The 27,152-nt window shown below is 34.3% G+C and overlaps 2 protein-coding genes and 1 pseudogene across 2 annotated transcripts; 1 reads left to right on the forward strand and 2 right to left on the reverse strand.

The window, feature by feature from the left end:
- On the reverse strand, positions 1–4,698 carry LOC120157419 (short-chain dehydrogenase TIC 32, chloroplastic-like). Its single transcript, XM_039168541.1, is given in 9 exon segments — positions 1–230; positions 233–263; positions 1,138–1,184; positions 1,263–1,353; positions 1,870–1,948; positions 2,747–2,900; positions 3,235–3,314; positions 3,475–3,706; positions 4,541–4,698. Coding segments are annotated over 9 exon segments (945 nt in total). The 5' UTR covers positions 4,647–4,698; the 3' UTR covers positions 1–105.
- Positions 4,699–5,734: 1,036 nt separating this feature from the next.
- On the forward strand, positions 5,735–6,490 carry LOC120157412 (annotated as a pseudogene).
- Positions 6,491–7,523: 1,033 nt separating this feature from the next.
- Positions 7,524–9,153, reverse strand: LOC120157401 (actin-depolymerizing factor 7-like). Its single transcript, XM_039168533.1, has 3 exons — positions 9,013–9,153; positions 7,754–8,013; positions 7,524–7,674 (listed from the first exon to the last, which is right to left on the reverse strand). The coding sequence occupies exons 1-3, from the start codon at positions 9,013–9,015 to the stop codon at positions 7,524–7,526; spliced, it is 414 nt and encodes a 137-aa protein (XP_039024464.1). The 5' UTR covers positions 9,016–9,153.
- Between the last annotated feature and the right edge of the window lie 17,999 nt (positions 9,154–27,152).

A 27,152-nucleotide genomic window follows, 5' to 3' on the forward strand; every position in this document is an offset into this window, starting at 1 on the left:
TTATCAACACAATACTACTGATTGTTGTAAAATTATTAGCTCCATCACACTGGTTCAATATACATAAACCTTGTTGAGGTGCGACTGTTATTGCCTATATATTTCTCATTTAACCATCTTCATGCTGAAATCCCAGAGTTTCTTGGCCAACTCAACATTCCTTCCATGCTCGCTTGCTTTCCCCATATTACTGTCCTTGAAATACTCACCACTTTTACCCTTCACTTGTGGTGCAACGCCACATAGCATGTTGTGGCAGCTCCCTGTGACCATATAAAATTATATAACTGAAGTAACGGATTCGATTGTTTCACTGAATTTTAATGAAATTATATTGCATTCCGAAAAGACTGGCCCATACCCTCGTTTCATTTTTGTATAAAGTAAACAATTAATCCCGATTATAAGGTATTGCTTTATCGAGTCATTAATTATTAAAAGTTACAAAATGTCTCTAACTATAAGGTGTACTTTGTTGAGTCTTATGATTATTTATAGTTATAAAATAGTCACCCAAGTATTAAAAGTTGCATCCATAGTCATCCAACTATTCATGTATTCCAAACTCATCATTTTCTGTTAAAAAACTATGAGTCATTTGAGTTAGATGTTATTCTGCTCACTGGGATATGATAAAATCTCATCTCAAAACTGTTTTAGCTGTATTTTATGGATCGAGTCTCTGTTTACATTATGCCGTTGAGCAGCCAATGTTTGAAACATTATTCCGTCGAACCAGTGCTTGTAAGAAACGGAAGTGCCAATAGACATCATTAAAATATGATTTTATCATATCAAAGTCAGCAGGTTAATATTCAACTCAGGCGACTTTCAATTTTTTTAACGAATAAGGATGAGTTTGGAATATATAAATACTCGTGCGATTATTTTGTAATATTTAATAGTTGAGTGACTCAATAAAACAACACCCTATAGTCAGGAGAACATTTTATAACATTTAATAATCAGGGAACTCAACAAAGCAGAGCCTTAGAATCGAGGGACTATTTGTGTCCTTTACCCTTCATTTTCTGTACGAAAGTATGCAGTCAAAATGATAGATTGAGGGCTATATACTGCTACAACCAGTTTTAAAGGCATAATCTGAATTGGTAATGCTATGTGAAAGGAGCTTACCTGCTGGACGTTTTTAAGTGCAATCTTACCAAAGATATTAACAAGCCCTGCATCAAGATCAAAACAAATTTGAGGATGAGATGCCATGCTACGTCATGCAACCATGTCGATAACTAAGACATTACCGGCAACAGGACCCAGATTGATATGGCGGAAAAGATTGGTGGCAATTGTTCCTGGGTGAAGTGAATTTGCAGTTATATCCACACCATCTTCCTGTTCAATCAATTGGTGAACATCAATCATTATGCAAAGTGTGCCTAGTAAGACACAGTATAAACACCATATGGACTACTGAACACAACATCAACATGCAAAAAACCTCAATAAATGTTTGACATGTTTCAAAAAGGAACTTCAACTGTACAAAATTTAGACATTCAAGTGGAGGCAACCTGCAGAAGAAACAGAAAATGCCTACTCAGATTTAGCTTTAGACCTGGCAACCTATGTATGAGGGGTGTCTCATTATTGTTATTATTATAATTTATGTCAACTGTGAGCCTAAATACAGCAAAAGTTATTAAATGTGTCAAAATTCTAATAAGAAATACAATGCGTCATTTTTGTCTCGTGTACAAAACTTCAAGAATCCTCCCAAAGACAACAGCAAGGACAAAAGTTGAACTTCACCCACCTTCAACTCATTCAAATGTACCAAAATAGGCCAAAAAGCCGACAACTTTACTACTGATAATAATCTTTGATCCCATGGGAAAAAAAATCACATACCTTTAGGCGTCTTGCTAGTTCGTTAGCATGCAGAACATTAGCAAGTTTTGATTGGCCATATGCAGCAAAACTGCTGTACCTGTACATTACCAAATTGGAAAATATGATAAAAGATAACTTTATTCTGCTTAATGGAACTACTGCATCATCTTACCGATAGCTGTCAATGGTTACAATAGGCATCCAAATCAAAGATAAAAGCAAAAACACTGAAGCGGAGATAAAGTTTAATAATTTATCATTTACTCCAAAATCATTTATATATTTAATTTATCATGTTATTGTTATCTAATATATAAGGATGATAAGTTTTTTTTAGATAATTCACTTAAATAAATTTGATTATTTACCTACTGGATAAATATGCAAAAAATTTTAGTTTTCTACTCTTCATTCCAAGAAATTACGTATTTTGACGCCTACTAGCTAGCTTTGTGGATCATTCAATTCATTCAAGGGGAAAAAAAAGAACTCCATAGTTTTCTCTCTTGACGAAAACAACTTTCTTTTATTTTCTATTGTTTTTTAGGTTTACTTCTTTTCTTTCCCAAGACTATTCCTAAAGTATCTTTTGTTACTCAACTGGCTCTTCTCTAATTCAGGCTGCATCAACCACAAAATCTTATAATAGGCATAAATACATAGAATGTCTTAATATCAAACAAGTAAATTTAAATGACACTGATGTTAGCTGTCACTCTAAGAAGCATTACATATATCATATATGTTAACTGTGGTAAAAGTCGGCATGGCAAAGTTTAAGAGGTATGCTCAACTTCTTCCAGAACAAACATGTATTTCCCAAAAAGAAATAAAAATTTGTTGTTCCTAAGGATTGCATAAATCAATGCATTTCAAAGAGGGTATATGGTGTTACCCTGACTGATCATTAATCTTGTCAAAACGGATTCCTTCCTTGTACGTGTAACGGTGAGCTTCTGATGAGACATTTATAATTCTTCCTTCTTTTTTGCTTGCCCGTGCAGTTTTCTTCATGGTGTCCAGCAAGAGGTGTGTCAAAAGAAAATGACCTGTTTATAACATTCAAAAGTTTAGAACAAAGCTTTAACAATGGCCTACTTCTCCGTTTTTTTTCTCCCCTTTCTTGAAGCAATCAACCACCAAACTCTATGCAACAGAAAATGCAAACAGCAACTTTTGTGGTAGCAAACAGGCTATTGTGTAGGTTTAGAATTTAGAAAGTGGAAAATGAGATGGAAAAAACTATCTTTATTGCCAGATGTTCAAATTCACAAGCAATGCAAAAATAAGCTGATTCCATGAAAAAACACAGGTAAAGAGTATTCATTACCTTTACAGAGTTATTTGTTAATGCCATTAGGATTGATTTTATGCTAAGCATACCTATGTGGTTGGTTGCAAACTGTAGCTCTATGTTGTCCTTTGAAAGCATGAAAGGAGATGTCATAATTCCTGCATTATTACTGAAAGCAAAGAAAACAAAATTAAATTACAGCCTGCACGACTCTGTCGCACTTATCATGCCTAAAGAGACTGGCAGGAGATGACTATTATACTCGATCACTACTCCATCCGGCTAGGAAATGATATCCAAAAGGCTTCCTACTGTTATTTTCTACTTACATAAGAAGATTCAGCGGTCGACCGGAGGAGCTGAAAGCTGATGCAAATTTCCTCACTGATTCCATTGAACTGAGATCCAATTCCATTGCATCAACTTTAGCTGTTGGAATTTCCTTCACAATTGCTTCTTTGACATCTTTACCAGCAGCCACATTCCTTACCCCCATGACTACATGAACACCGCGCAAAGCAAGAACACGTGCTGTTTCAGTACCAATACCACTGGATGCTCCTATAATCACATTGGCCACGAAAGAGTAACTATGATGGTTAAAAACATGATAATGAGTTGAATCAAACAACTTATGCAACGTGTATGGGGTTAAGACTAAGTAGCTATCAAGTCAAAGCCAAGGCAAAAAATCATGGAACACAACAAACCAAAGCATCTTTTCAATCCTCTTATATAAAGAGCAAGGGTCTCAAAAATGCTTACATCCCCAAGAAAGATCATGAAAACGACATTCATCGGATCATATTTTCAGTGTTGGTACAAGGAAGCTATGGAAAGTAAATTAATATGTCAGATGCCCCTACTCCCTAATGGCAATTTCCCCCAGTTTGATTATCAGAATATCTATTAATGGCTACCTTACCCAGACTCCCAACTAGGTGACTGAAATTGGGTATGTGACTGTCTAAAACGAGTATAGTCGATTCTCTTATAGTTTTGTAAATCTAGAGGACCGTACCATATCCATGTAACATATGCAAATAGCGTCTGACAACACCATATGGCATCGCATGATCATCGAATTAGAACGTGCTAACGTACAACAATTAAAAAAAGAAACGCTTTCCGTTTATTCACTGCCTAGCAAATTACTTCCCCAATCTCAATAAGAGTAAAGAACGCGGCCAAAGTTAAAGACACCAAGTAACAAACACAAAGTAGGCAGAACAGAGTCCATCAATTTCTACAGCTCAAATTCTCTATCAACATAAATCCAACAGTGTCAAACAGCAAAATCTTGCTCACAAGATTAATCATAATTCAGTTAATATCAATAAGAAAAAATCTAGGAAAATCACATTACATTCGAAAAACAAATACGTGCAGAAAAACCTGTAACAATAGCAGTGAGACTAGTGCCATCAGTCCCCTGTGTAACTTCCTCAGCTGTGGAAGATGGCGAGAACCCAGATGGCCCTTTCCGGCTAAACGGCCACATCTCAAAAAAAAAATAACAGATACCCTTTGCCCGCCTGCAAATATTCTACCGTGGTTTTATAGACAGAGAGAGACTGGAAATACTAAATGACCGTGAGGAATAAGAGTCACACACCTTTGAATAGAGTGAGTTGTAATTTGTAGTCTGTATTTTGCCAACGTACATATCTATACCCTACACAGTAGCAACGTCGTAAAAGTCATCTCAAAGGCGTACGTTTTGATGTGAATATCATTATTTTTTGGTAAATGAAATATTTAATACTTCAATTATTAATTTTGATTTATTTTAATATTTAAATTTTTAATATTTTAAAATTTAACGTTAAATTTTAAATGTTGGTGTTAAAATAAAATAAAAATTTTTATTTTTATTTGCGGGACATTAAAATGAAATGAAAACTAAATTTTATGTATAATTTAAAAAAATTAAAGTTTAAATACTAAACACATAATTTATCCATATTGTTTTGATTTGTCAAATGAAGCAGTGAATTTTTTATCAAATTGAGTAGAAAATATTTTAAATTTATTTAATTGATAAATCATATTTTTTTATTGTAATTTTGTTTAATTAGGTTTTATCAAGTTGAGTAAAATAAATATTACGTTGAATAAATTTATTCCAAGTAAATTAAAGAAATATGTTATATTAAAATAGGCTTAAATGTATCTTTGGCCCTTGAAGTTTCAAAAAAATCAATGTGGCCCTTATCGCTTTTTCGGATCAAGATGGCCCTCCAACTAGAAAAAAATAATCCAATATGATCCTTTAACCAACGTTTTCCGTCATTAACCAAAATTTCGCCAATTCCTGCTGTTATAAATTGGGTAAATTACACCATTCATCACTCAACTATTTTCTTCTCTTCTATTTTGGTCACTAAACTCTAAAGTTTTTAATTTCAGAAATCCTAGAGACTTCAGGGACTAAGTATGTAGTTAACCTATTCTACCCCTGTTTCTCTAACTTCTTCCCTCTCCTCCTCGCAGCCGCCGCACTATTGCTCTCAGTCCAGTAAGTTATGGTTTTTGATTCAAAACCACTCGATTTCAGGTCATTCCATGATTTGACTTTGACTCAACCCAATTGATGAAATCAACCTTTCCCAGTTCTTCCAAGAAGTGGCCTCGATAAAGACAACAATGGAGGGGATCACAAATATCGTGTTTGATCTACAAACCCTAAATGAAGAAACAAAGTGCAGTCACAGCGCCAAGTTTCTCCAGGGTTCCGAGACAGGATGGAAGCCGACTCCGTTTCGATTCTCAGAAAAGCAAAAGTTGTAAAGGAAAAGCTGGAATCACTGGACAGATCTAACGCATGCAAATGATGAACCAGGGAAGGGACGTATGTGGACCGAACCATGGTTTCGGTAACAAACGGTTTGAGGCCTAATCTCAAGCAAATGATGAACGATTTTAATGCCTTGAGGGAGAAGATTTTATCTGGTCATAAAGATCACAAGAGAGGATACCACGAAGGCATCGGAGAGTTTCCAGGAGACGACACGGTCGAAAAGACTGTTACCCCCGGCGGCGATATTCGAAATGGATTCGATGAACAAGGAGAGGCATGAAGCCGTGGTGGACATTCAACGGAGTTTGGAGAGGCTGCACATGGTGTTCCTCGACATGGCTGTTATAGTTGAGGCACAAGGGGAGACGATGGAGGACATTGAAGAAAACGTGGCCAATGCCGGTGATTTTATCAGTGGAGAAACCAATCAACATTACTACGCAAATCAAATGAAGAGGTAGAAGACGGCATGCGTTTACTGGGTTTGTGGTGTTTTTGTTCTTGTTGTTATTTTGGTTTGTATAATTCCCATGTTTGCTTCTTGAAAAGCAGCCTTTTTGGGTGTTTTGATTCTGCCATTTGACACTAGTATCAGACTTGGAGATTGCTCTTGAGAAATTCGTTCTTCTTTGGTTTTTTTTTCTTCCATGCATCAATTTGAGTTTAATCCAAATATAATTTTCATTCTGATTTTTGTTCTAGTTGATTTTTTTCCCTTCCATGGAGATTGATTTTGAGTTTCAGTTTTTCCCCCGTCACAGAGAAGAGAATGGAGGTGGGTTTTTTTCCTTAAAATACAATGGGCTAACTACAGCCTTAGTCCCTAAAGTCTCTAGGATGTGTGAAAATGAAAACTTTTAGAGTTTAGTGACCAAAATATAAGAGAAGAAAATAGTTGAGTGGTGAATGGTGTAATTATCCAAAAGGAATTAACGGAATTGTTGGTCAAGGAATTAACGATTATATTGCATCCTCCACGATTCTTCACCACCAAATTAAAGAGATTATAAAACAACATCAAATCATTTGAAAAACAAGAAGAAACGTCATTGAAAAAATTACTAACATTAAATAAACTCAGAGTCCTAAATTGTTATACTTTTCATCATAAAACACTTGTGAGTTTAATTATTTATATTACTCAAATGTTATTTGGGTGGCTGTTTAATTTTGAAAACATATTACTTAAGAGATTCTGATAATTTTCAAGTCTTAATATTTCATTTTGAGAGTTCTTTGGATACGTGTTTCTCATCATTTTTATCCTTCTTTTGGCGAGTGGAAGTTGGATGATATTTAGGGATGGATAATATATTAGATTTTTTCCGTTGAAAAAAATTAGTAAGTTTACGTTTGCTCCTAAAATTTTAAAAGCCTCTCCTGATGTAGAATTCTAAGTCCGTCTCTGGTAACATAATGAATCCTATTATTTCAAAGAAACCACTCAAAATAGCATTGATTGAAAAGACAAATAGCATAAAAGGAATGGATAATATCAGAACATAAGTGTAAATAAAAAGAAAAACCACACAGACACGAGTGAAGATAAATGTTTTTCAAAGAAGAAAAATGGTGGTTTTAAATAGCCCGAGCTTTTATAATGTCGAAGCTCATTTCACTAGGATCCGTAGCCTGCAGCTCAACTTGAATCCCGTCCAATTCCCTCTTGAATCTGTCCTTTGAGCTCGCATACACCATCTTACTCCTCACCCTTGATGCATCTGGTGCCCTGCATTTTACTACTTACCATCAATCCTCTTCTAATGCTAAGAAACAAACCACGTTGAATGAATATAAAAGATTGGCACCAAGCAATGAAGAAAATTTTGCTTTTCTGGCAGTTCTCCGACGTGGTGAAATCGAAATCGAAGACGGCGTAGCGGCACTCGTCCACGGGTAGAGCGGCCGTGAAATCTTCATAGGTCTCGTCGGGGCCGCCGAGTTTGTCGACCACCACCTGCTGGTTGTTGATCTTGAAAACGATGAACCTGTAGTTCCTCTTCGCCTTTAGCTCTAAGAACTTCAGCTTACATTCGTCATCTACTGCCATTCCAGATGCCGCATTCGCCTGTTCCAAGTTTTTGTTATATCAAAACCAATCAATAAGATAAAGGATAAACTACAATTTTAGTACCAGACCATCACTTTTATTCCGTTTTGGTCCCTCGATTATTTGTTTTTTCAGAATCATACTTAATGTCATGTTTGGGTTTCATTTTGGTCATCCACTATTAAAAATTAACCGTGATGTTGATGTGTCACCTTAAGATAATGACACATCATCAATGAACTTCTTTAAAAATGTCACGTCAGTAGTTTTGTTGCTTTTTTAATCGTTGATGACCAAAATGAAACCAAGACATAACATTACGTATAATTTAAAAAAATTGAATAACAAAAAAGATAATTAAAGTACTAAACGTGTTGTTTATGCTAATTTTTTTTTTAAAAAAAGTATGCATACAATGTTGGTATGCAATATCTCGACCCACGCTAACTTATACTATGTTAGTCAGTTTTGCACTATTAAGCTCATGGTTTTATTATAAAAATAATCTATACTGAATTCTAAAAACTTATCTTAAACTCACCTATGAAATAGGTTATGCATGTTGAAATTCGAATCTAAAGTTAATTATAGTACCAGTGAGCTTTCAATTTTGTCAATTATAGCACTGAAATTTGATTTTCGTTTCAATTATACCACTGAACCGTCAAATCGTTAACGAAACAATGGCATGACTGACGGATGCTGATGTGGCTGATGGCTACCGACATAGACACCTCACCAAAACGACATCATTTTGATTGGTTGTTAATGATTTAACAGCTCAGTGGTATAATTGAAACAAAAATCAAAGTTCAGTGTTATAATTGACAAAATTGAAAGTTTATTGGTAGAAACGATACAACAACTAAATTTTAGTGGTATTTGGCGTAGTTTACCCTCTAATAATTTAACGAATGAATGGAGAATAGAACTAAAATCAAAATAAACAAATAAGGCATATTTAAGATATTGGATAATCCAAATAGAAGATGATAAATTGAGAATCCGAAGTGTTACCATTTTGTCGACCAAAGGGGAAACAAAAGCCTAGAGAGGAATGAAGAGGAAGAAGAAAGAAAATGTAGAATGGGGGTAAGGACAGGAAGAGGGATCCTTAATTGAGGGATGATTTTGAAAAACGAGACAAATACGGTGGTGAAGAGAAATTTGAGGGTAAAGCTTCCTAAGGCCTTTAATAATGTCCACAATAACAGTTCTTGTAGATTATCAGTAAACCACGTTGTTGGTTTGCACCCCAACTTTTTTGGCTGCCTATTTTTATCCCCCTTTTTTAATTTTTATTTGGGTAAAGTACATAAATGGTCCTCATACTTTACGATATTGATTTATTAAGTATCTTGACTATTAAAAGTTACAAAAAATCATCTGATTATAGGGAGTTGCTTTGTTAAATATCTTGACTATTAAAAGTTACAAAATGATCACTTGACTATTTATTATGCCTAAACTCGTCATTTTTCGTTAAAAATTTGATAGCAATATGACTTGTACGTTAAACTGCTGACTGAGATATAATAAAATCTTATCTCATAATCTCTAACGATTATCATATCATAGTTGGCATGTTAACGTCCAATTCATGTGACCGTTAATTTTTTAACACAAAAGGACGAGTTTGAAAACATAATGAATAATTAAATGATCATTTTGTAACTTTTAATAGTCAATAGACTCAAAAAACAAACTCCTATAATTAAAAAACTATTTTATATCTTTCGTAAAATAACTTAATAAAATAATATTCTATTATCATTTATGTACTTTACTCTTTTTATTTTTATCAATAAAGAGTTTGATGCACCTAAAACTTATTTATCCCCCCTTTTTTTTTTGTTGTTGTTCCTAGAATACTGGTGCAAGACATTTAAAGCACGCACGCTAGAAAAAGCCCCAGAAAACAAATATATTTTAAATACCATGGCAACCATCTGTCAAGCGGAGCTACGTATTAGTCAAAGTGATTGAATTTTCTTTGATTATTTATTTATTTTATTAATAGTGTTCATCATGAATATTTTTGAGTTTATCTTAAGATCTGAATTTTTTCGATTAGTTACTTATTTTACGGACGGTACTCAACATAAAATTTTATTTATAATTATTTCATTTAAAAAATTTATATTGTTAACATATGTATACATACCTATCATTATCTATCTAACCTGATAGAAATTTTGAAAGATTAGTCAAATCAAAACAGAAATGAATCTTAAAATAAAAAATATTAGTATATTACCACTCGAATGAGGTGGTTTGTCCCGAGCAAAATATAGATTTAATCAGGGATAAATCAAGAGGATATAGATGGGACGGCCGTATTAAATTTTTAAATTCTTATAAAATTTTATGTTTTATTTATATTTTCTATTAAAAATTTATTTCCTCCACTAACATAAACTCATCATGAAATCATTCTGTTCTAGAATTCGTCTCGAAGAAACCAAATAAACAGTGGTTTGCAATTCAATGGTGCACGTTGAACGAGGTTTGTTCCACGCACCGTCCTCTTGGCACCATTGACAGTGGACAGTGCAGTCCTGGGTTGAGAGTAAGTGGTTACGAAGATATAAGATTATTTTGAATTATCCACGCTAGTATGAGTTGATTAATTAAGGATTAAGTTTCTTTAATTCATAAATATGTTGAGTAGATTGAATCCTATAAGCATCTCTATAAGATTGTCTAATTAACTAGAAGATTAGTCATTATCCATTTGATTAACAATAAACTAGGAAGAGATTAACTATTAGACCAACCTATTCAAAAGTTAGATATCTTAAGTTAAAATCTGTTATCGATTCATGAATTAAATTTCATAATTTATTTTGACTAAATATTATCTTATAATTAAATTATAATTTATTCTTAACTGCTTTCTTTTAATTAAATATTTTAATTTAATTTATAATATACAAAATTCCTTATTTTATTTTTATGAAACTAATTTAACATCATTTTCTGTGAATTTGATCATGTTCACCTCTCCTATAAATTTTGTTTTAAACAAAAGTTACTTTTGAAGTGGTTGAGAACTTATTATTTTCGTAATAAACTCCTTAATCAGATTTGTCATTTAACCATACTTTTTAAAATTATAAAATCAAAATTTCGGTTTAGGATGCTCCTGTTATTTTCGTAAGTTGGATGATGTGGTGAGCCAAGTCTATTTAGTAATTTTTCAATAATAATAAAAAAGAAAGAAGAGGATGCCACATGGCATCCTTTCATTGGTCTAGTAAATTTTTTAATGCCGATGAGGCTAAAATATAGGGAAAATGAAAACACTAGTATACTTGGAAGACTATAATAAAACAAAACAAAAATAACATACAAAGTGGAAAAAATAAAGTATATTTAGAAAATCAAATTACATAACTCATCAAATGATCTCAGTAATTTAAAAAAATATTGTTATTTTTAAATATTTTAAATTCGAGTAATTATGTTTGCATAATGTGTTGTCAACGATTAAGAAAAATTATAAACAGATATTACCTTGTAATCACCTTATACTAATAAAACTATTTGAATCCTTTGCTTTCACAACATGTATATTAATATACTCCTAAATTATAACACAAAAACCCGTTACAAATTTAATCCATCTCTTAACTGATTTTAGTCCCACCCTCTACCATAACTTGTATTACTGTCATTTCTATTTTAATCGTACCCTAATTAATCCTACCGTCTAAATACACCCTAAGAAGATTAAATATAATTTATAATTAGCATAATGTCAAAATTAATCGTCAATGCTTATTAAAATGGTTATTTTGGCCCGTAGTCTTTTTTAGAGCATTTTGACTCTGATGTTTCATTTCAAGATAAAGAGGGCCCTGATGTTTATTAAATAATCAATTTAGTCCTCATTCTTTTTCAGAGTATTTTGACCCTCAACATTTCATTTTAGGATAAAATACTCCTATTTTAGAGCTTTACTCATTTGTTAATTAACGGTTTCCACTCATAGAAGGGTATAATTGCCCCAAAATGAAACATATGAGGCTAAAACATTAAAAAAAAAAGGGACCAAAATGATTCTTTTATCAAACGGTAAGGGCTTTTTATTACGTTATGCCTTTATAATTTCAAATTTGAGATGGTTTATACAAATTTCTAGTTAAGGCATAACCGATAGAAATTCATATAATCTTTACCCACATTACTGATTTGCATTCAGAAAACATTTCGAAGCTTGAACATGCTGGATGTTGGGTTCAAACAATTGTCTAAGTAGTAGAAAGTGGAAGCATATCGATAAAATTAACCAAAGAAAGAAGCCTGAATATTTTCATTTCTTTCATACAATTATTCTTAAAACTAATATTTGAACTATAAACTGTTAACATCTACAATATATCTCTAAAAAACTTTATATCACAATATTTTTGTAGAAAATACATTTTTTTAAAGAATTGTAGCAAATATACATAAATAAATGAAATAAGGTCTAAACCACATGCGGTATAACAAATGAGAAAAAATTTCACAGTTGAGATTATTAATTTAGGGGGTGCATTCAAGTGGTAGTATCAGTTTTCCTAGCGGTCTCTGACAATGGCGGATGTATGTACAATCTAAAGTGAACACGTGCCTACTCTGTAATCCGAATTTTTTTATGTTAATTGTTTATTTTACTAAAGGTGTCTACCTTAAAATTTTATTTGTGTTTACTTTTTTTTGTTATTAATATACATGTGTCCACTCTTAAAAATATTTATAAATCTGTCACTAGTCTATGATGCTAGAACTTGAGGCATCTAAGAGTATCTAAAATAGTTTAGTTCGTATATTTGTATGATGAATTTTAAAAATAAAATACAACTTATATCGCATAAATAACTACTGCGTAATTGTAGAATACTATTATTTTTATATTTTATAGACTAGAATTCAACGAAGGAAGAATTGTTATTATTCACTCGTGTTTCATGCCGCTATGTAGATTAGTATATTAATAAAGACAAGGGTAAATTACATGGTTAGTACTTAAACTACTTTTGTTTCATTTTGATATCTAAACTTTTATTTTTTTCATAATCATGTCTAACATTTAATTTATATTTTAATTTAATAACCTTTCGTAAAAAGAATAACATAACTGTTGACATGGATATTTTTATTGGGTAAACTACATTCTTAATACTTAAACTATTACTTTTATTACATTTTGATATTTAAACTTTATTTAATAATTTTTCAAGAATAAGGGAAGGAGAGGATGCCACATGGCGTCCTTTCTCTGGTCTAGTAAAGTTTTTAATGCGGAGGGGGCAAAAATATAGGGAAAATGAGAACACTAGTATGCTTGGAAGACTATAATAAAACCAAAAACAAAAATAACATACAAAGTGAAAAAAATCAAGTATACTTAAAAAATCAAATTATAGAACTCATCAAATAATCTCAGTAATTAAAAAAAATATTGTTATTTTTAAATATTTTAATTTCGAGTAATTATATTTGCAGAGTGTATAGTGAATAATTAAGAAAAAATTTAAACATATATTATCTTATAATCATCTTATATTAATAAAAAAATCGAATCGTTTGCTTTTACAACAGGTGTAATAATATACTCCTAAATTATCGTATAAAAACCTGTTACATAATTTAACCCATCTCTCAACTGATTTTAGTCCCACCCTCTACCATAACTGGTGTTACTGTCATTACTATTTCAATAGCACCCAAATTAATCTTACCGTCTAATACACCCAAAGAAAATTAAACATAATTTATAATTAGTATAATATCAAAATTAACCCTCAATGCTTATTAAAATAGTTATTTTGGGAAACCTCCAATGCTTCATTCTGGAATCTCTGAAACCTCTGAAACTTCCGAACCCTCCAATGTAGATAATGAAAACGCGGCCATAGCGGAAACTACAAAGAAAGTTCGATTTAAAGATTATGAAGATACTGCTATTCAAGACACGGAAACGAAGTCAGCCTCATCAGGACTGCCCTATGAGGTGGTGCTGGCTGGAAAATCTTAGACTGGAGCAAATTATGGCTTCTCTCAAGGACTGGCCGAGGATGAGATCAATATAGCTGATGTCGATATCATTACTGGAACGCAGATGGTACTCCCATCTATCTAATTTTTCGGGTCGAGCCTACAAACTCCTGTAAGCTACCATGACCAAAACTGTGATTCTCAAGTTGTTGGTAGGAACATAGGGTTGAATGCCCTAAACAATAAAACGTACGCTCTGTGGAGACCTAACCAACCCTTCACACTCATTGATTTGGAGAATGGATATTTCCTCGCGTGTTTTCAGTCAGAGGAGGACTATGTCAAAGTGTTAGTCGAAGGACCGTAGATCATCTACAGCCAGTATTTAACTGTCCAACCTTGGACAATAGAGTTTAGCACGACACAACCTTATCCTATAACGGTTGTCATAACCATTTTTTTTGAAACAATTAAAATATTATTTTTTTAAAAAAATTATGATTTTTATTTTGGAAATTTGAGGATTTGAAAATTAATTTCAATTAAATTGAAAGGAGTCACCATCGACCTTTGGGTTAGGTAAGTCGAATACCTAAAAACGTCATTTAATTTTTTTTAAGAAAAATCATTTTTTAAACAAAATTCGGTTTGCGTTACCAAAAAAATATTTAAAAGGATTTGGAGTCGATTACGCGTGAGGAAGAGTAAGCACCCCCACAACACCCAAAATTGTTGCTGAATCGCTTACACGTTTTCGTAACTAGTAAAAATTATGAATCGAATATAAAGTTAAATTATGATCCATTTATTAAAATTTGATTAACTTACTTCGAATTGATTATTTAAAAGAAAATCATTTTACTCGATAAGAAATCTTGAAATTCGCAATCCTCCGTCGAGAAAGCTATCTCAACCATTTTTCATTCGTAAAAGAATATTCTATCTTCGAATAATTCATATCGAAATAAAAATGATTTTTGACATTTGCATAAAAATAAAATAAATTAATAAAAACGCATTAAATCATTCACATAAAAATATTTAATTAAGAAAATAAAATAGATTTATTTCAAGTCCCATTTCGTTCAAACGTCGTATCGGATTGTACCACTTTGATCAAGTGATACTTTCCACGCCCGTTCTACAAATACATGTTCTTGAAAATATTCGGATACCATATCACTAAATAAGGAAATAATATGGGAATAAATACAATCGTAAATATAAAAATAAATAATTACATTTATTTAATGTTATACAAAAAATACATGATATGCGAAATGTGTAAATTCATAGGGGACTAAAACAAAACAATAAAAATTTACAGATCAAAATGTAAATAGCCAAATAAACATATTCAAAAATTTAAGGGACCAAAATAAAAATAACAGAAACCAAAAGGATTAAAATAGAAAAAACAAAAAGTTGAAGGGATGAACAATAAATACAAAATATTAAACATTACAGGAACTAGAAATAAAAATAACCCATAACTAATATAAAGGACTGAAATGAAATAAACAGAAACATAAAGAACCAAACAATAATTAAACCAAATGCCAAACAATGACTAAAATAACAAATTTACAAATTTCTTGGCCAAATTCAAACATCAAAGTAAATATCATAACGCATGAAATCAGTGACCAAGATGAAATAATTACAAATCTCATGACCAAAGTCAAATATTGACAATAATAACAAAATAAGTAATGACGGGACTAAAATAAAAATATTGAAACATCCAGGCTCGAAATTAAAAAGGTAAAACTTAATTAAAGTTTTGAAAGATGAAATTACAAGAGCAGAGGGACCCAAAGTGGATTTACCCACGCGTAAAATTGCCAAGTGGTCTCCCTTGAAACTACGTCGTTTCGTGGGGGATATTTAAGCCTTAGCCCAAGGCTTTTACTTCCCACTTCCCTTATTTTTTGCTCGCCTCAACAAAACATATAGAGAGAGAGAGTTTTGTGAACTCTCTCAACTTCCCTCGTTGGAGAAGAAAATGATGGACGCCGTCGGTGGAGCACACGGTGGCCCGTCGCGACGCACGGCGGCCGGAGAGAGAAAAACATCCCATAATGCTCCTCTCACCTCCCTTAACCTGAAAACCACCCCTACCTAGCCTAAAACCAACCATAAACCTCTAGATCTTGGTTGTTACCTTGAAAGAAACAGAGAGCACGGCGACCTTCGGGCTTCCACTGCGTCGAACCAAGGTGAGAACCCTCTCTCTCTATTTTTTTCTAGGTTTTTTTCTTCTTTGTTTTCGGTTCGAATAGGTTGATTGGTTTCTCTCTTTTTTTTCTCTCGTTTTATTTCTGTTTGGTTCGAATATTTTCCTTGAATCACTCTCTCATTTTTTTCTTTGAATGCCTCAAATATTTCTCTGTTTTTCTCTCTCAAATCCCGAATGGTTTCCCCTTTGATCCCCTTTCTTTTTTTTCCTCCTTTTTTTTATCTTGCCTTGTATGTGTAATTGATAGACATTTTTTGCTACTGAGAAGATAGATTTCTGACAGAGCCATGTATCTCTGGATATTGTTTACATTTGTTCTTCATTTTTTATTGGGTTTTCTTCTGATTTTTGCTAACTGATTTGGTATATGTCACTGTGGATGATAGATTGGTTCTGATCGGCTACGATGGTGGCAGCAGCGAGGGGAAGCTCGGCTGGGAAGCTAGAACGTTGGCGCGCGACGGCTGCTGAAGTTAAGGTAACAAACCCTAATATGGGTCCACTTAGACTATTGTATTAAATCTAATCCAATGGTCATGGAAAGAGGCGATTGGAAGCTGAAGAGAATGAAACCCTAGCGGGTTTGGATGCTGGGCTAGGACCGGGTCGAATTTCGGGCCTCGGGTCTGGGCTCCAGCTGGATCTTATAACTGGGTCGGGTTACTGGATTGGGCTTCTATGATTGTAGTTGGGTATTGGGGACTTGTACTCTGGACTACAAATTAAGCTTGCAAAATGTAAACAAAATAATTAATAACAACAACAACAACAACAATAATAATAATGATAATGAAATAATATTTTTTAGATCCGGACGAAAACGGGTGTCTATAGCTGCCCCTCTTTGCACATGCTTGTGTTAACAAGAATAGGGCAAAGATGAAAAAGACAACTGGTTTTTTCTGGTTCTCTTTTTTTGGTTTTGAAAATTGATATGTTTGTTGTTGGGGACGACACTGCTAATACGCGATGAAGAGTTCCAGTCATCTAAGGGTGACACAACTCCTACATGATTAGAAGATATTGTCGGTGGATGACACAGTTCCTACGCGATGATGAAGGTTGACCATCTTTAGGAATGGTGATAACACGGTTTCTACGCGATGAGGACGGCTGATTATCTAGGGGTGACACGGCTCCTACGTGATGAGGAGGTACAGTCAGTGGATGACACGGTTCCTACGTGATGAGGATGGTAGGCCATCTTTAGGGATGATAGCACGGTTCCTACGTGATGAGTACGACTGGTTACTAAGGGTGACACGACTCCTACGTGATGAGGTGGTATGGTCGGTGGATGACACAGTTCCCAATCGATGAGAACGGTATGCCATCTTTAGGGATAATGTTTCATGGGAAACAAACTCAAAGATGATGCTTCAAGAGAAGTTGTCTCAAGAGAGACAAAATTCATTTCAAGGGAAACGATCTCAAATATGGGTGTTTCAAAAGAAAATATCTCCTAGAGAAATTGTCTCAAGAGAAACAAAACTTTGTTTCCAGAGAAACAGTCTCAAAGATTTTTTTTCTTCAAAAGAAACTGTCTCAAGAGAGACAAAATTTTGTTTTCAAAGAAACATACTCAAAGATTTTTCTTCAAAAGAAACTGTCTCAAGAGAGACAAAACTTTTTTCCAGAGAAACAGACTCAAAGTTTTTTCTTCAAAAGAAACTGTCTCAAGAGATACAAAACTTTGTTTCAAGAGAAACAATTTCAAAGTTTGTCTTAAGAAAGATTGTCTCAAGTGAGATAAATTTTGTTTTGAGAAAAAAAAATCTCAACTAAGATCAACTTTGTTTCAAGTGAAACAAACTCAAATTTGTATCTCAAAGGAAAAATGTCTCAAGTGAGACAAAATTTGTTTTGAGATAAATTGTTTGTCTCAAGCGAGACCATATTTATTTTTAGAGAAAACTGTCTCAAGCGAGATAAAATTTGTTTTGAGGAAAAAAAACCTCAAAGGCGATAGACAGTCTGTTCATTCCTGCATGTTGAGGAAATGTCTTCAAAAGATCTGGTTATTGACTTCATGAAGTATAATCATCGTTTTTTTTCAGGTTAGAGACATCTGGCCATTTTCGAACACTAATTTCCTAAAAGATCAAAACGATGCATTTATGATTGACTATCTTGGATCTTATGATGGATACCAAGATGAAATTTATTTTGATGTGTTTGATTTGATGAATTATTGAGTCTATCCTCAAGAGAGGAGAAAATGTCTTTAATGCACATGATGATGAATGTTTGATGCAAAGATACAAATTTCATGTATCATGTATGTGTGTGTTGATGTATGTTTGTGTTGATGTATGCTTTTCGATCTGTGAGGGGAATGGTTAGCAGTCTTTCTTCTATCCCTGATTTAGTTTATCTTCATTTCCACCAGGTTGTACTCTTGCAAACCTCGATCTAAGACAATTTATTTTCCTTGCCCCAAAAATTTGGCTTCCTTTCCCCAGCTTCGATCTTGAGCTTCGGAGAGATATTCGTTGAATTCTAAGATATACTTCTAGAGAGATTATCTTGTTTTAAAATGTTTTTTTGAATTTTCAAAATTTTGAAAAATATCAAAATAATTTTGAAAAATATTGTCTCATTCTAAGTTTCACAATTGAAACAAATCATAAAACATGAGTTAATTGGATATCAAAAGAATCAACTGCTCTTTTAATCTTTGATAGCTGTAAATCTTTGACAAATATCAAGATCAAAAGGTTGGTTTAGAGGTTGGCTACCTAAATTCTAAGGTTTGTTTCATTGATTCGTCCTTCGTGAAGATTATGGCATGCCCCTCTTTCTTGGTTTGGCATTTTGATCGGAGACGAACAAAATGTTGCAACTAGCATAGTCAATTGCTAGACTCTTTAGAACACTTTTGCTTCAGTTCTTTGAAATCTTTCATTTGTTCAAACTTCGTGACTCCTCTAGCAAAGATAGTAAAGAAATATCGGTCTAAAAATGAGATTTTGGAGTGCTAGTGTGAATTTGACTATAACAGGTGTTCCTCAACTCCCTTAGTCCATATTCTGAAACTCCTTATTTAGTAAATTTGATTTAATCTTCCATTGTTTGGCTAGTTGAATTCAGCTTTATTATACATATATATTTTATAATTGCCTTTGTTCGGCTAGCTGAAGGATTCATGTCATCACAAAGTCTTCGACTTGACAATCACAATGGAGCAAACACCGGATTGCCATGTACCTGATCAATGTCATGGTTTGAATGTAATCTTTTCATAAAGCCAGGGCTTTCGAGTTTCCTCTATAACCAATTGCTTTAGCGGAATAACTTAGCTTTATTGTATACATATATAATAATAATATTATGGGTATACGTATTCCATTTCTTAAGCTCGCCAAGGAGAACCTGTTATAGTCTAGTGTTTGTTGAAGGTCAGAAAATCTCATCGTTAGAGTTCAATTCCCAAGCAATTGACCTAAACTAGATTCACATACTCGATCATTCCAACTGTGAAGATCAAGAACATCATTGAACGTTATCAACAGAAGTAGAAACCAATTAGTTTTGCAATTTCATGTGCTAATTACTCCATTTTGTCTGCTCCTAACACATACTTGATTGTCAAACCCTTTGATTGACTCTTCGTGTGAAGAGAATACTAGTCGGGTCCTTACAAGAAAAGGGTATGTATTCTGGTGTAGTTCTGAAGTAGGATTAGGGTTATTATTGTGCAGGGGTTTCAATCTTGTCATTTGCCAAAAATTTACAACCTCATTTATTAAAGAGTTTTTAATTAAGTTGATATTCAAAGAATTTCAAGATTAAAATTTGCTCATTGTTCATTTCCTAAGAAGGAAACATTTTATTGAAAATGTTCGAACATCAAGTGACTTACAAACATTTAAACAAAAGAAGTACAAAAGAAAAACAAGTTCAAACAAGATGACATGCATAAGAATGCAATAAAACTCCTGATGGATGCCCCAGCCAATTCCCGATCAGAATGCCCCATCACACATTGAATGTCAATGCCCCTTAATTGATCAGTTTCTTGGACTTTATGCTTCAATTCCGCACAATTCTCAGTGGTGTGCCCTGAGCTCCCAATATGGAAGCTGCATATGGCGTAAATATCATGGCCTTCTGGATATGGGGCCTCTCTTGGTTTGGATTAAATTGGAGTTACAAGGTTCTTCTCAACTATACATCATTGGAGTTGGATCGATGTGAGTCTTTTCATGAAACACATTATGAGGTTTGGTCCCCAAATTAGCTAGGTAAGCTTCCACTATGTTAACCTCAGTTCTTTCTTCAATTCATTGCTACTAGTGCTTCTTATCTGGCCATTCTTGACTGCTCTTTCAATCATTTCCCCACACATGACGATGTCAGAGAAATTCTTAGTGGTAACTCCTATCATGTGATTAATATATGGAGATTTTAATGTGTCAATGAATAGGGTGATGAAATCTTTTTCAATCATCGGTGGATGCACTTGAGATGCCACATCCCTCCATCATTGGGCATATTGTCAGAAGCTCTCACCACTCTTCATCTCCATATTTTGCAGCGTTGTTCGATCAGGAGTCATATTAGTCATGTGCTTGTATTGGCCCATATAGGCACTAGCCAAATCATTCTAGGAGCGGATTTGAGTACGACTCAATTGGTTATACCACTTAGAAGCGGGTCCAGTCAGAATATATTGAAAGCAGTGGATCAATATCTGATCATTGTTGGTGTATCCAGCCATTCTTCGAATAAACATCATGAGATGGGCATTAGGGGAACTGGTTCCATTGTACTTTTCAAAGTCGGGCATATTAAATTTGGGCAGAAGCACCAAGTCAGGAACTAAGACTAGTTCGGTTGCATCTATTTCATTGTGAGAGCTTTGTCCGCTCTTTCTCTTGGATGTCTCTCTGTACCACTGTTTTAAGTTCTCAGGGATCTCATTTTTGGCTCTTCTCATCGCATCAGAATTTGGAATGTTGTGATTAGTAGAATTATAGCGAGAATTTATCACGGTTGTACGATTTTTAGTGGCGAAGAATCCTACTTGGTGGCTTGGAAGCTTGTGGGACGAAATGAGTATTGTTTGATTAGCATGGGCCATCACATATTCAGAGTTCCTCTGGTAGTGGAAATATTCTCTTTGCCTTTTTCTTGGTTGAGCCCATTCAATTTTGCTACCATTTGGTCAACTAATCATTTTGGTTTTGCAAGATACGATCCACGGTGGTTTTTGTGCTTGCTCCATTTTAACCTCCCACTCTGCTTGCATTTTTTTGCAACCTCTCTTCCAGCTCTTTCTTCAGTTTCTCAAATTTTGCATCCATTCTCAGTATTGCGTGAATGCAGTTGCACAGTTAGAAAACACTTCCTCAAAGTCCCCCACGAGATATGACTAATACATGTAAAAAAATTCTTAAATGAATGCCTTCAAAATGCAATAATGCAAATGCAGATGCAACAATGTTGTTCCCAATGATGAATATCGTAGAACAATTTTTACCAAAGATAAAAGCCATTTCAAGATATTCCACTTTACAGACATTCCTTCGCTTAGATGTTGAGTCTGAAGTGGGTCAATGCTTCATCATGGATCTTTATCCTCGAAAATGATACCCCTCAAGTGTTATGTGACCTAACTCCGTTAATGCCCCGACGGTGCTGAAGTCAGTGCGTCACTCCGTGGTGGTTAGCGATGAAATAATCGTAGATAAGACTCTATTACTGGATTACTTATCGGATCAATGGATCATCATTTCAGTCTCGAATGTTGCACGATCTTTGAGCAAGTCTCATTCTTGTACTCTGAACTTCTTTTAGCCCTCGGTGAATGTCTGCGTATGCGACTACTTGATTGAAATTTTTTACCTCTTGTTAAAATTTTCTCTCGAATATTCCCTTGCGGATCAACACTTTTGCATTATGTTATGACGATGCAATGCAATGCAAAGAAGGATGAAAAATGACAAAAAATAAATAAATGAGTTAGTATGAACAAATGAGTTAGTACAAACAAGATAATCAATAGAGTTAAAAGATGCTATCTACAAATAAATATAACACCTACCCAATCATGATATCTACCCGGGCATGCTTTTATTAGATAGTAATCCTACCCAGATATGCTTTCTACCCATAATGATTATTTTCAAGAAATTAATCTTAACCGCTTGGTATCTAGTTCGCATGTTGTTATTCGAACATAACTTAAAGCAAAAGGAAAGGTTCATAAATGCTCATCTTTTTGTACATCTACTTTGGCTACCTACTAACGGACAGAGGTTCGGTATATCTATACCTAGGGTGGCCATTCTATGGTTCACTATGTGCACGGTTTCGCCTCTAACAGGAAAAAGATCCTCGAATTATCCTTGATATCGGTGCCCCCTTAGGCTGCCAAACCCTCGATCCTCACCCATTACATGTTTCAAAACGAACGAGTTCAATTCGAGGGGATTCACTGCCTTATACCCATACGAGGAATAAATCCATACGAAGGTATAAAGCATGTATCCCATGGTTTATTTTCTAAAACTCATAAGAAGAAAAAATTCTTACGAGAGTAAAGCATTCACCCGACTTATTTGGATCGAAGCTTTAGTCTAGGCTTATGTTATGCAAATGCACATGATGTGTGTGAGGAGGAACGTACAAACCTTTGACTCAAAAGGAAAACGAAACAGAGAAAAAAAACTTGATAAAACCTTGACAAGCTGAAAATACAAATCGAAACGTTAGTACAAAAATTTAAAGAAATGAAGAAATTAGAAAAACTTTATTAAATGGATCATAAGCTAACTATAGACTCGAACTCATAATTTCCACAACAACGACAATGTATAAGCGACTTACAGCCTGCTCTTTAAAAAAGTCCTCAGCGGAGTCGCCAAGCTGTCATAACCATTTTTTGAAACAATTAAAATATTATTTTTAAACAAAAAAATTATGACTTTTATTTTGGAAATTTGGGGATTTGGAAATTAATTTGAATTAAATTGAAAGGAGTCTCCATCGACCTTTGGGTTAGGTAGGTCGAATACCTAAAAACATATTTTAAAAACAATTTTAAGAAAAATCATTTTTTAAGCAAAATTCAGTATGTGTTACCAAAAATTCATTTAAAAGGGTTCGAGAGTCGGTTACGCGTGGGGAATGATAAGCACCCCCACAACTCCCAAAATTGGTATTGAATCGCTTACACGTTGTCGTAACTGGTGAAAATTATGAATCGAATATAAAGTTAAATTATGATCCATTTATTAAAATTTGATTAAATTACTTCGAATTAATTATTTAAAAGAAAATCCTTTTACTCGATAAGAAATCTTGAAATTCGCAATCCTCTGTCGGGAAAGCTATCTCAACCATTTCTCATTTGTAAAATAATATTCTATCTTCGAATAACGCGTATCGAAATAAAAATGAATATTGGCAGTTGCATAAAAATAAAATAAATTAATTAAAACGCATTAAATCATTCACATAAAAATATTTAATTAATAAAATAAAATACATTATTTCAAGTCTCATTCCATTCGAACGTCGTATGGGATTGTACCACTTCGATCAAGTGATACTTTCCACGCCTGTTCTACAAATATTTGTTCTTGAAAATATTCAGATACCGTATCACTAAATAAGAAAATAATATGGGAATAAATAAAATCGTAAATATAAAAATAAAATAATTACAACAAATAAAATAATTACATTTATTTAATATTATACAAATAAATACATGATATGTGAAATGTAAATTCATAAGGGATTAAAACAAAACAATAAAAAATTACATATCAAAAAGTAAATAGCCAAATAAACATATTAAAAAATTTAAGGGACCAAAATAAAAATAACAGAAACTTAAACGACTAAAATAGAAAAACAAAAATTTGAAGGGAACAGTAAATACAAAAAAAACCAGAACCAAGATAAAAAATATTAAACATTACAAGCACTAGAAATAAAAATAACCCATAAATAATATAAAGGACTGAAATGAAATAAACAGAAACATAAAGACCAAACAATAATTAAACCAAATGCCAAATAGTGACTAAAATAATATTTACAAATCTCCTGGTAAATTCAAACATCAAAGTAAATATTATAACACATGAAATCAGTGACCAAGATGAAATAATTACAAATCTCATGACCAAAGTCAAATATTGACAATAATAACAAAATAAGTAATGACGGACTAAAATACAAATATTGAAACATCCAGACTCGAAATAAAATAAGGTAAAACTTCATTAAAGGTTTGAAAGATGAAATTACAAGAGCGAGGGACCCAAAGTGGGATTTACCCACGCACAAAATTGCCAATCGGTTCCCCTTGAAACTACGTCGTTTCGTGGGGGATATTTAATCCTAAGCCTAAGTCTTTTACTTCTCACTTCCCTTATGTTTTGCTCGCCTCAACAAAACAAAGAGAGAGAGAGAGAGTTTTGTGAACTCTCTCAAATTCCCTCGTCTTCCTCGTTGGGGAAGAAAAGATGGCCGCCGTCAGTGGAGGTCACGGTGGCCGGAGAGAGAAAAATATCTCATAATGCTCCTCTCACCTCCCTTAACCCGAAAACCACCCCACCCAGAAAACCACCCCCACCTAGCCTAAAACCAACCATAAACCTCTAGATCTAGGTTTTACTTCGAAAGAAACAGAAGCACGTCGACCTTTGGGCTTCCACTGCCTCGATCCAAGATGAGAACCCTCTCTCTCTATTTTTTCTAGGTTTTTTTCTTTGTTTTGGGTTCAAATAGGTTGATTGGTTTCTCTTTGTTTTTCTCTCATTTTTTTGTTTGGTTCGATTGCTTTCCCCGAATCACTCTCTCATTTTTTCTTTGAATGCCTCAAATATTTCTCTATTTTTCTCTCTCAAACCCGAATGGTTTCCCCTCTGATCCCTTTTTTTTCCTCATTTTCTTTTATCTTGCCTTGTATGTGTGATTGATAGACATTTGTTGCTACAGAGAAGATAGATTTCTGACAGAGCCATGTATCTCGGGATATTGTTTAGATTTGTTCTTCATTTTTTATTGGGGTTTCTTCTGATTAACCTATTTGAACCCAAAACAAAGAAAAAAACCTAGAAAATAGAGAGAGAGGGTTCTCATCTTGGTTCGAGGCAGTGGATGCCCGAAGGTTGACGTGCTTATGTTTCTTTCGAAGGTAACAACCTAGATCTAGAGGTTTATGGTTGGTTTTAGGCTAGGTGGGGGTGGTTTTCGGGTTGAGGGAGGTGAGAGGAGCATTATGAGATGTTTCTCTCTCTCTGGCCGCCGCGAGCCACCGTGAGCTCCACCGACGGCGGCCATCCTTTTGCTAACTGATTTGGTATATGTCACTATGGATGATAGATTGGTTCTGATCGGCTCTGATGGCAGCAGCGGTGAGGGGAAGCTCGGCTGAAAAGCTGAACGTTGGTGAGCGGCGGCTACTGAAGTTAGGGTAACAAACCATAATATGGGTCCACTTGGAAAGTTGGATCAAATTTGATCCAACGGTCATGGAGAGAGGCGACTGGAAGCTGAAAAGAATGAAACCCTAGCGGGTTTGGGTGTTGGGCCTGGATCGGGTCAAATTTTGGGCCTCGGGTCTGGGCTCTAGCTGGATCTTGTAACTGGGTCGGGTTGCTGGATTGGGCTTCTGTGATTGTAGTTGGGTCTTGGGGACTTATAATCTGGGCTGCAAATTAAGCCTGCAAAATGTAAACAAAATAATTATTAATAATAACAATAACAATAACAACAATAATAATAATAATAATAATAATAATTTTTTTAGATCCGGACAAAAACGGGTGTCTACAACGGTCATATCCTAGATTCGATTTCAGGCCTTCCGGAGTATTTATATAATACAAAATTCCTCATTAGTTTTGGAGGTCTAGTTGGAAAAGTGGCGAAATTGGATTTCCATAGAGATACTAGTAACATAAGGAAGCTCGATCGAGTAGTTGTCTACGTCGACCTTACGAAGCCACTGATTTTCAAGATGATGATGGGCAACAAAGTCCAGGTCGTTGAGTACAAAAACCTTCCCCTCATCTTTTTTGACTGTGGTCAGTTCGGACACCTCAAGGAGACTTGTAAGTTCCACAATAATAATCAGGAAGACACTGGAGCAAATCGCATGGACCACCCAAGGAATACTAATGAGTCTGGTATATCCAAAAGCCCTACTGCTATTCACGACACCAACAATAAGGATTTGGAAAGCAGGGACGATACTCTCTATGGTCCTTGGATGGTTGTGGACAGAATTTTCGGAAGAACCTTACTGCAAAAGCCAAGAAACCGGAATAGGCGAAAACAGCTAGAATCCCGGGGTCACGATTCGCTGTTCTAAACGTGGAGGATCACCCAAATGGTAAGTCTACTAGTAAAACGGGGTAGGAACATGAATCAAATCAAAACGTCGATATTGTTGCCCAACTTTCCAAGAAAATTGGTGGAAATAAAATCAATGCAAATCCAACCACCAATAATCCGGAGCATACTAGGCGGGCTTCTATTCCTGTTGAAAATCAGTCGCAGAATTCCCCAAATAAAATAATGACTAAAGTCAACAAAATTAATGCAAAAGAGGCGGCAACCATGGCTTTGGGACCCACCAATCATAAAACCCAAAATCAGGTTTGTTCTGTTCCTAATTCTTACCCTAATATTAATGACCATGCATTTTCTCTCATGCAGGAAACTCACGTGATGGAAGGCTTGCGACAGTGCTATCCCAGCAAAGCTAGTGGTTCATCAAGCACTGAGGTGGTCTAATTGAATGGCTCCAAATTCACAAAAAATTTGAATCCAAACTTTGATAACTCTCTTGGACTGGAAGGACAGCCGTCGAAGACCACTCTAAATCCCTCAACTCACACTGTTGTCGCATTCAAGGAAGGGCAGAATTCAGGTGATCTGAATGATCAAATCAACTTCAAGAGTCGACGAG

The sequence above is a fragment of the Hibiscus syriacus genome, unplaced genomic scaffold (genome assembly GCF_006381635.1).
Source record: "Hibiscus syriacus cultivar Baekdansim isolate YM2019G1 unplaced genomic scaffold, ASM638163v2 tig00111254_pilon, whole genome shotgun sequence".
Lineage (NCBI taxonomy): Eukaryota > Viridiplantae > Streptophyta > Magnoliopsida > Malvales > Malvaceae > Hibiscus > Hibiscus syriacus.